Raw genomic sequence first — 11,624 nt, 5'->3', positions numbered from 1 at the left:
TAGAAATTTTTTATGTCGTGTACTAAGGGGAAAACTGACGTTTTGCTTTAAAATTTTGTTCAATATATCTTTGGTTAAAATATTGAGGACAACTTTTTTGCTTACGAACGTAGTTTGACCGTACAGTTGTCGTTTGAAATTTTCTTTAAACGCAAAAACAAAATGATTTTTTTGCGCAATTATGTTTTAGTGTTGATTTATGCCATGCTGTGTTGTTCTAACATGTTCAAGTGAATTCAATATTTTTTTTATTTGAAAATATAAATATATGAAAAATTATCAAAATTTCAACTTCTGAATTCATATTAAACTCATCAAAATTAAATTTTAGATTCGTATTATATAATGTGACCGACTTAATTTCTCAAAAATATATTTTAATTTTTTTTTTTATTATTATAGGGAAAAAATGAGCAGACCAGGAGACTGGAATTGTAGGTCATGCCAGCATTTGAACTTCCAAAGGAGAGATTCATGCCAGAGATGTGGTGAGCCAAGACATGGTGGTGCTCATGAATTTGGAAGTTGTTTTGGCGGAAGAGGAGGAGGAAGCTCCTCCCCTTTCGGATTCAGTACTGGGCCTGATGTAAGGCCCGGTGACTGGTACTGCAATGTTGGAAATTGCGGTGCGCATAACTTTGCAAGCCGCTCTAGCTGCTTCAAGTGTGGTGCTTTTAAAGATGAATCCTCTGGTTGTGGTGGTGGTGGTGGTAGTGGTAGCTTTGACGCTGACCACATGATGTCATCGCGCCCGAGAGGCTTCGGGTTCGGTGGTGCCAGTGGTGGCAGTCGCTCTGGATGGAAGTCTGGTGACTGGATTTGCACCAGGTACTTAATTTCACTACGTACCTTGGTGTCCAAGTACAATATAATTTAACTTGTTATAACATGTTATTTGTTTATGTTTTAAACTATTAAACCTGCTTATTATATATATGTGCAGTTAATTAAATTAGATTATCATAGGATGAAACAATAATGTACTTATATCTTTTTTATATTGTCAATTTATATAAATTTAAGTTATAACTCAAAAATAAGTAAAATATAACTTATTGAGTTGAAGCCTGAAAGTCTATCGAAAATAATCTATCTAGTTTTATAAGGATAGTAATAGAGTACTCAAGAATTTGGGGATAAAGATGTGCAAAATTAAATATACATTCATAATATCTAATATTTAACCTCTGTACGCCATATAATTTTTCAGCGAATTATGTGCACTGGACTATCATTCGCCTAAGGTAGCTCTGCCATGCACAAGGACAAAATCACATATAAACCAACTTTTTCACACTCATTTATGAAATTAAACTAAATATGTTAATAATGTGTATATATTTTTTTTTGCTTCAACTTCTCTTTCTCCTGTCAAAAAGTAACACTTAAAAGGTGGTGATTGTTTAGTTACCAACTTTTATTAAAGTAGTTTCTGTCTGGTTTGAATAACACCCAGCATAAGCATGAATGCTTTTAATTACAATGTCGACTTTGTTTTTCTTTTTAAAAAGTATGAAAAATTGTCGTGCATGTATTATTAATAATTTAAATCCTTAATTAATTATTTTGTTATTAATTATGAACAGGTTAGGGTGTAATGAACACAACTTTGCTAGTAGGATGGAGTGTTTCAGATGCAATGCACCTAGGGACTTAGCTGGTAACAAGTCTTCATATTAATTCATCATTGATTCTCCATTTTTGGGTAATTAATCAAAATTCCCTCTTAATTAATTTTACAAAAATAATTATTAATTTTACCTTAATTATTAATTAATATATTTTATATATAATATGTTCAGGTGTTTCAGTCTAAGAGAGAATCAAGCTAGAAAGACGTGAAGAAGATCTTCTCTTTTTGCCCTATCAAATCCAACCTGCTCTTTTTTTTTTTTCCTTTAATATTTTGATATTTATATTATTTACTTGTAGGAATCTTTTAGATGAATTATGAAAAAAAGAAAAAAAAAGTATATCCGAGTGGAGCAGAATCTTTATTTTGCGAGCTTTATTAGGTATTTTTATTTTAAATGTAGCCTTTGTACTTGTTTCAAGCTAGTATTTAGTATCAATGTGTGTTATGAAAGAGCTTCTTCTTTTGCCTTATCTAATCGTTTGTTTTAAAATAATGTACGTGCATCGCGTGGATACTATACTGGTTAAATTCTTAAAGGAAAGAAAAAAAGAAAAGAAAAGTTGCACGTATATATGGACCAGTAGAAAAATAATTTCACTTGTTAAACTTATATGCATTAAAATTCTATTAATAAGGCAATGATTATGAGTGTTTTTAATTATATAAGTACAATCTTTGAATAAACATTGCTCTTAATTTGTTAAAACAAATAAGTTTTTTTTTTTAAAAATATTTGAATAATATATTGAACTAGTAAAAGAGAAAGTAGACGTAAATTAGAGCTTTAATATAATTATTTTTATTAGGTTAATTATGTGATGCAATTGAGGAACATGAATGCACAAACAAAATGGTCATTTTATTGGGGACCTAATTATTCAAGTATTTCATTATCACCACAACTTATAATTTCGCCAATAGAACAAATGAAAGACTTATTTGTTCTAATTATTATGATTGATAAGAATCGATAAGATGCAAAATTACCCATATTTAATTGTACAACGTCATGGTGTCCTTCTTTTTTGTTTTTTGAGCTTAGTGTAGGGTTTACCTAGTTTGTTTTTTTTAATTAAAAAATAACTTTCTTTTGTAGGGTATGGAACTTTATTGCTGTATGTATCTGGAAGTAAAAGTTGGGCAATGATATCTGATAAGACATGCTCATATTCTCAATCAAAATCATATTCATTTTGATATCTTCTTCACTTTCTTTTTTACAAAAATAACTTTAGCCGATTTCGTTTACTCCGTCCAACAACAAAAATCGTGTAATTTAAAAAATAGTGTGTAATCAAGTAATCCACTTCTTTTTAAGAGTTGGAAGCATAAAATATTTAGCTATCATTTGACTATCGATTTTAAATTAGATTTTGAAATTTTATTTTCATATTTATTTGGTCATAAGTTTTGGGTATCTTCCATAAAAAAAATTTCAAGTTCTAAAAATTGATCCAGACCAGTTTTGAATATTTTACACTCATAAAATTTCACTTTTTTAAAAGTAAAATACAACCCGTTTGTCCATACAACTTATCATTATTTGACAAATATTTTTGACAAACAATTCAAATTCTCTAATACAAATTTTATTTTAGTATTTGGGTCAAAATCTATTATTTAGGAATTTTAAAAAATAATCCCATTTTTTTTTTCTATTTTATAAAATCACCCATAATCTATAGTTTTGGATTGAATTTCAGTCCTAATTCGTTGTACAAAATTTATACAGTTATATGCATACTTTATATATACGGATTTTATCCCAGCTTGATCTCTAAAGTCACTTCCAATTACAAATAGTTTTTTCACGGAGTCTGCTTCCACAGTTGCTTGAGCGACAACCACCTTGCGTCCCAACCTTCTCGACTTTCTTTGGTGCCAAAGACCAATGACTAGTTAACCAGGAAGACAACTATTCTTTTGGACGAGAAGAGCGAGTCCCAGTCCGGGGTGAGAAGCCAATAGGAAGCTTGCTATGGGGACGGACCGAGGATAGTAGTTTTTCATATACAAATCAATAATATTTTTCTTTTGTTTTCTTCCTCTTTTTTCAGATTCAGATTAATTGCATTCGTTGTCATAAATTTCCATGAAACATGTTCATTATAAAATGATAATACAAATTTATGGTTATTTTTAATAGTTTCTAGAACTTATGAGTATAAATCATATTTCTTTAAAAAATCAAATATTTCTCTTAAAATTTATGGCCAAACGCATGACGAAACTTCACTCAAAATATCAAACCAAAAATGACTCGCCAAAAAATATTTGAGAAACTATATATGATCAAATGCTAGCTAAATTTCGGAATCACAACTCAAATTTTTAAGTTTCAACTTTAAAATTTATGACCAAACAAAAGCTTAATATAATCATGTTGTCCACCTTTTTAAAAATTGAATGTATTTTCTATTTTTTTCTATTTATATTTCCTTATTCTTTTCTTTATTCTCCCTTTTCTTGATCTTCTTTTCTTTACTCCGATGGCCAATTTCCGCTACTTAAGGCGGACCCACGTGAAAGGGTGAGTGTAATGATCCAATTTGTCGTTACTCAGGGACATCTCGTACGGAATCTCAAATATTTTGAAAATACGATGCAAAATTTAGAAATTTGAGCAGACGACAAATTTGACTTGTTTTGAAATTAACTAGGCTGATGTCAGCCCTTCATAGCGGGAAGCCTCGTTCTATGGCAGCACTATAGCTCCTGCACGACTGCTATAGCGGGTTGACGGAAATTCAGGCCCTAGTTAATGCGACTTCTTTTATTCTCCTCCTAGTTTTAAAGAGAAAAAAGAGACGGGGGTTGCTCCAAATAATCCTCCAAGGCACCCAGGCAAGGGAGCGTGGAGGGAATAAATTGTTAGGATTTTGCCATGATTTTCTTACCTTATTTGACGTTTATTTTTTTGAAGGAAAGTCAAAGTATTATTATAAATGCTTGAACTTTTCTGGAAAGGAAAATATAATTCTTTTCCATATTTGATTATTCTTTCTTTAGAAGAAAAGCTTGGAACTCTATAAATTAAAGATCTCTTCTCATATCAAGAACACAATAGAATTCACAATGTAGTTGTTTAGAGACTTTTGTTTATGGGGAGATTTTCTTTAATAATTTTCTTTTATATTAGTTTCCATATAATAATATTATGTTTTTTAGTATAAGTTTTTGTCATCTGATTTATCAACTCTATGGTTTGCAATTGTAAGCTTCCGCATGACGCCCTAATCACTTTCGAACCCAACAAGTGGTATCAAAACACATGGTTCAATGGTCCCATGATAAAATGGTTCATCGAGGTTGAAGATGCATTCAAGCAGTTTCAAACCAAATTGCAATAAATTTGATTATAATGAAGTTTTGTCCAACTACATGTGGAGAAAAGTTTCAACCATATTTTCAACATATCTGTTGTTGTAATTTTTAAATATAAAAATGAAATATTTTAAACCATTTTAACCCATATATTTTAAACCTTATTTTTAACCATGGCAATCAACAATAATGAAGATTTTGTGAAGAACAAGATTATCAAGCATATGAAGAAGGCTGATCAAGTTTTGTCAAGAAAATCCAGCCAAAGGGGGAGATTTGTTAGAGTTTTGCCCTGATATTATTACCTTATTTGAAGTTTATTTTTCTTTTGAAGGAAAGTCAAAGTATTACCATAAATGTTTGAACTTTTCTTGAAAGAAAAATATAATTCTCTTCCATATTTGATTTGATTTATTGTTTCCTTAGAAGAAAAGCTTGTAAATCTATAAATTAAAGATACCTTCTCATATCAAGAACACAATAACATCCACAATGTAGTCATTTAAAGGGTCTTGTTTATGGGGAGATTTTCTCCTAAACATATTTATGTTTTTCAATATTAATTTTATAATATGTAGGTCGCTTGACCAAACTATATTAATAATATGTTTTTAGTATACTTTTATTTGTCATCTAGTTTATCAGCATATATATGATTTGCAATTGTAAGCTTTCGCATGACGCCCTAATCACTTTCGAAACTGTCAGAAATTACAGTGCGGGGGAGGTGAAAACCCAAGGATTTTCAGCGCTCATTCATCACGGTTTGCTCTCTAAGAGGCAAAAGCTCAAAGACAAGATTCATCAATTGATGTTTGACGCCTAGGTAGACTAGGTTTTTTTAATTGAATAGTTTGATATGTTTTCAATTGCATGATATTTTGTAGATTAACGGGAGGTCTCATGCCTAGGTTTTCAGTCGTAGAGCCTGGCTGATTAAAGGTTATTGTTTATTGTTGTTAAGACGGGAAAAAAATAATGATTAAAGGGTGGTTCTATAGTTCTTATTTGGTAACCTTGAGTTTTCTTGTTGGGGTGGTTTGGTGGTAATTGTAAGGTCAAATGTTATGTAATTTTAGCATTGTTTCCACGTATAAATTTTTTTAATGTTATGTTCCAAGTTCCCAAACTTATCCAATACTATCGACTACCAAGTCCCTCGATCTCAATCCGAACCTTATCAACAAGTCTCAAACATACTATCAACTTTATTCAAATTTCAAAACACGATTTGAAATACAAATAATCAAAAGGAGGCTGGGTTATTATGATTGGAATCTTAGCTAGGAAATATGTTAGGTTTTACCATTTTATTATCGTTGAATTTTTTAAGAGAGCTTGTCAAACTTTTCCAATATATTACTTTTGATGTAGCGATTTTTGTCTAAATGAAATATGAAGTCCCAGAATTTTGACAGTATTATCCTTCTGGAAATGACTCTAGTAGTGCTTATTAGAACTATGCCGATCACTTTAAATAAACGATTACGATATGTTAGGAATATTATTAAACTAAAAAGAAACTAAAATAAGAGTCAAAACATAACAATTTTAAATTCTCTTTGTAAAACAACTTGATTTAATGTTGCCCAAACATAATAATTGGTCTCATGAATATTGAGCTCTTCCCTAATTCAATAAGCTCATAAACTATCTTGCATGATAAAAAAGTAAAAGGTAAAAACAAAAAGAAGCAATATTATCATTTTTTAAAAGTGTAAGATTATTGGGGTGAACTTCCAATGCAAAACATCTTACAAAACAAATTTAACATAAAAATTACATAGGATTCCAAAGATTTTTTGAGCTATCCTCCTTTTTAAGTTGTGTTCATTGACCTCATGGGTTGCTCGATAGAAAGTACACACATTAATATATTGGTCAAAAGTAACTAGACAATTTTTCCTTTTTTTTTTAATCTTTTAAAAAAAGTAACTAATTTTTTTTTTCCTTTTGTTATCTTTTAAAAAAAGTAACTAAATTTTTGTTTCCTTTTTTTATCTTTTAAAAAAAAAGTAACTAGACATTCATTTGGGTCTCCTACTGTTCTCCATTATTTAGCTTTTAGCAAGATTCTTGTTCCTCTTTAAGCAGGCTTTACATTGCCTTATGTGGTTTATTCATCTTTAGTTAAGTTCCCTCCACCTCCCCTCACTTAATGTCATTTCCATCAATATAAAACATTGGTTAAATTTGTTTACTTAAAGAGATTTTGCTTATCCTCTAATTTGTTTAAATTCTCATCAATAATTGGAACAATAATGTGTTCTCTAATTTACACACGGAGGCAAACCCAGGATTTGAAGACATCAAGGGACCATTATCATAACGTAGTCGCTAGCAAAACTTCCAATGATGATTGAGGGATAATATTGTGCCCGATTGGTCACAATGGTATGAGTAGTAGCGAAAATACAGATATATAGGTCAAGTTTGAGTTCGAAGCTAATAAGTATTTATATTTTAGCCCTGTTTTAACAATTGAATGTGATAGCTCCATGGTCAAGGGTGTGGTGAATATACATGTTGGTTGTCGGTTCAAATCCCCGTGAGCATCGATCTTGGGTTACATGGGTGAAATTAATAGCTTCAACCAACACCCCAGAGTGCACTTCTGTTTGTAAGGGTGTACAGTTAAATATATATCCGTTCCTCAAAGTATATACATAAATATATATATAATTTTTTTTCGTAATTAATGAATGCACGTGCACCATCAATACATGTGACTCTGCCTCTATCTACCCATGATTCTTTGGTCATAAACATATGCTAGTAAAAATATCTCTTAGGCCTAATATTATCTATACAAATATTAGTAAGGGATGCTAACTAAGTGAGCCGAAACATTAGTTAATCTAACCCTAAGTCTTAATATTATCAATACAAACACCATTATAAATGTTTGAAGACATCCTAAATCTTCAAGAGAACAGTTAGAGTTAGTGAAATTGGCTACATACTCTTAAAATTATATTTATGTTGTGAAACTAGAGGATTTCCGCCGATCAGTATACTCAAATCATGGTTGATGCAGACGATATATTTAAAACTCACATGTCCATGAACTAGTGTATTACTTAAACATATGTGGTGGACCAATGAAATCATCATTTATCATTTTTGCTTTGAGATGTGAGGATTAATTAATTAACTAAAGTATACTCTTCTAATATTAGCATCCGTTAATGTTAGTGATAATTTCGAATTATAAACAAACAAGTGGACCTTGGAAATGACAAGCATGTTTTTCAGTCTATCATTTGTGCAAATTATACCACTATGATTCTAAAGACAAATGATGGAGTAAGTCCTCTAGTTCCCTTTTGAAATTAACTTAGAGAAAATTTGAACCTTTGATCATGACCTTATACTATGGGGCCATAACTCCATGAAAAATATGGTCAAAATTCATTGGATTTAAGTGAAAGCTTTTTGTGAATTTTAATAAGCCACTGTGATGGTCAATGATAGCTAAAATAATCTAACTTTTATCCAATTCTCAGTGCAAGCAAAAGATTGCCTTTAATCCCCTTTTGTATAGTCTTTGCTCTTCAATCTTTCTTTGATGCTTCAAGACACTTTTAATCTTTTTATATGGGCCACGTTGACAATGGCTAAGTGCTCTACTTGGTTGGACCCAATTAAAAGTTTGAAATGACTTAAAAGAGGTCAAAGTTAAATTTCATGTATAAAAATCGTTTGATTCCTTTTTGATATTTATTACTCTCTCCGTTTCACAAAGAATGACCTTCTTTCCTTTTTTGGTAACATTTTACTTTTAGCTTTTCACGTGGCATGTTTAAGACCACAAGATTAAGGGCAATTTTGTACATTTGACATAACTTTAATTTAGGACCACAAAATTCAAAAATCTTCTTTAATTTCTTAAACTCCGTGCCAAGTCAAACCAGACCATTCTTTTTTAAACGGAGGGAGTACTTTCTTTCTTCATCCCATCCCATGGCTATCTTCTAAGAGTACCTTTTCCTTTTGGATACTTATACCCACATGTAATGTAATAAACACTTTATAATGAGTATAGTCCAATAAAGATAACCTAACATATGTTTACTTAATCATGAAGTCAAATATATTGTAATGTTATTTTTTACTATCTTCTCTGAACTATTATAGAACCCTCTTCATTTTTCTCTTTCTTAGTTTTAAAATCCATATAATATGACGTATAAAAGTGTATATACACTATTATACATTACATTTGCATCCTTATGCACTATTATACATTACATGTATATTACATATATATATATATATATATATATATATATATATATATATCTTTATACACTATTATACATTGCATATATAATGTATAAATAATATATACTTTGTATAATCATATATATAAACACGTTTAACCAACTAAACCAACGAATGTTAGGCGCATCTTGCATTTGGAGACATCCAATTTAGGTATATCCCTCCATTGAGTACTTATTCTACATTCCAATTTTTGTCTACATTCCAAAAACAAAGAGAAAGAAGGGAATAGAGCTTGGGACTAGCTAAATAGTAGAAAGTTTTTGCATAACTTACCCTAAATAGGTGGTCTTTAATTTTTTTCCCCTCAAATTGGTGATCTTTAATTTTTGTCTTTATTGCTCATTTAATAAAAAATTGTGGGTCAAAGTATTCTTATATATGACCTAATTTAGCAAGGTATAAATTAAGAGAACTTTTGGCTTGTTTGGAAATTAAATTATATGGCATAAACTATATAGTGTTAATTCGCTCCGGATAAATTTAGAGAACTTTGTCTTGTTCGACATAAGTTCTGTAGGAATGAGATGCCTTTTTTGTGGTATAACTTTATGGGTTTTGAAATTAAATCACATCTCTATCAATGTAAGTTCTGTAGGAACTAAGTTATGACAGGTAAGACATAACGTGTGAGTTCTGAACTGAACTTATGCTGTTAGGAATTAAGCGCATACAACATACTTTGTGTTATATTATGATGCAAATTTATACATATATTTATCCCTTGCAAAAAAAATAATTTTTTAGATGTCAAGGATATTTTCGATCACTTTTTTTTTTTACCTAAAGTACTTAAGGACAAAAATTGAAAACCATAAATTTGAGGACAAAAATTAAGTACACCCAAAATAGGGACATTCATGTGAATGACACAAATGACAATGGTCATATTTGACAAACTAGATGGCCCAATGAATATTGAACTTGATTTTGTCTTTTCTTCTCTTGATCTTTCATACCTAGGCAAGCCTTAGCCCAAAGAATTGCTAGATCTCCCTACTATAAAATAGATGACCTATTTGAGGAACTCTGTTTTAAACGCTTAGACAGAAGGGCTTTTATTTGAAGTTTTGCTTATATAGACTATATAAGTTAAATAATTTAAACTAAATTTGATGTTCCCTTAGTCACAATTTGTTTATTTTGTTTTGATTTGATATAAAGTTTTTTTTTTTTTTTTAAAAAAATTAACATCTTTTTTAATCTTGTGATCTTTAATTAGATATATGTCAACTGTTATTTACTCTTGTGGTCTTAAATATTGCATGTGGAAAGTTGAAACTAAAGAGTTGCAAAAAGAAAATGAGACATTTTTTTCAAACAAATTAAAAAAAAGTAGGACAAACAATTTGAAACAGAGACAGAGGGACTCTTAACTAAAATAACATGGTGAGGAAGACTACTAAGTAGTTCGTACTATTTAGACGTAAAAGGTTTGAAATAATATTGGTTTTAACCATTCAATCATCTAATTATATATATATATATATATATATATAGAGAGAGAGAGAGAGAGAGAGTGTGTTTACTTTGATCATGTCAATAAATTAGATAGTCAAATGGTATATCAATAGCTATCCCTAAAAATTTCACCCGATATCCCTTTTGAAGCCGATATTAAGTAAAGTATACCCATCGTTTGTTTTTACACACATCATGGGTAACATCTCGCGAATTGAAAGAACTAGAAAGAGCTAGAATTAGAAAGAGTGTTTTTTTGGAAATAATAAAAAATCTGGAAAATTGATTAAGTTAAGTTTGAGTTTTTAGTCAACTTCAAACTACCATAACTCCAAGATTAGAATGAGTTAAGTGTGTTTCCAGATATCGTAGGAAAGATCTTGGAATAATTTTTCCAACGCCGCCAAGTTTGCATGATTCCGAGTTCGTATGAGTGAGTTATGCCCATTGGAAGTTGGGCTGTTCAAATAAGGAAAGTCCAATCCGAATTTTAGAAAGGCATTATGGTCTTTTCACTACCCAATTAATTAATTTCGTTTTTGGTAATTAAGTTGGGGTCTAAACTGATTGGATTCAGTTTACGCTTTTGAGAAACAAGTTAGGGTTTGGAGAGAAGAGAAAAGAAGAGGAGAAAAGAGGAGAAAGAGCAAGGAATCGTCAAGTTCTTGAAGCTAGGCTCATGTATTTCGTCAAGGGGTGATTCCTACGAGGTATGTGAGTTCACACAACATTGGGTTCATTCACCCACGCGCCAAACATGTTTTATTCAGTGTAATTTCCTCCTAAAAAGATTGAGAATTTGATGTTCTTGAGTTGTATTCTTGAATTGTTTTCGTTCTTGAATTTGGGATGAGATTGAGGAGTTCTTGAGAGTTTAAGATTGATTATTAGAGTTGCTTTGAGTTAGATTCTTTTGTAT

General features: G+C 30.5%; 1 protein-coding gene across 2 annotated transcripts; it reads left to right on the top strand.

Annotated features, from left to right (window-relative positions):
* Window positions 1-409: 409 nt before the first annotated feature.
* LOC125838583 (transcription initiation factor TFIID subunit 15) lies at window positions 410-2,095 on the top strand. Of its 2 annotated transcripts, none has more exons than XM_049517640.1 (3): window positions 410-828; window positions 1,587-1,660; window positions 1,803-2,095. In XM_049517640.1, exons 1-3 carry the CDS (start codon window positions 410-412, stop codon window positions 1,814-1,816), a joined length of 507 nt encoding a protein of 168 aa, XP_049373597.1. In that variant the 3' UTR covers window positions 1,817-2,095. The 2 variants fall into 2 exon arrangements, with proteins under 2 accessions (XP_049373597.1, XP_049373596.1); XM_049517639.1 differs by having other exon boundaries at window positions 1,587-1,705.
* Window positions 2,096-11,624: the final 9,529 nt, after the last annotated feature.

This window comes from Solanum verrucosum, unplaced genomic scaffold, assembly GCF_900185275.1.
Source record: "Solanum verrucosum unplaced genomic scaffold, falcon-dt-bn FXZP01000182.1, whole genome shotgun sequence".
Lineage (NCBI taxonomy): Eukaryota > Viridiplantae > Streptophyta > Magnoliopsida > Solanales > Solanaceae > Solanum > Solanum verrucosum.
Note: the sequence above shows the minus strand (reverse complement) of the source record. Positions and strands in the feature narration are given on the sequence as shown.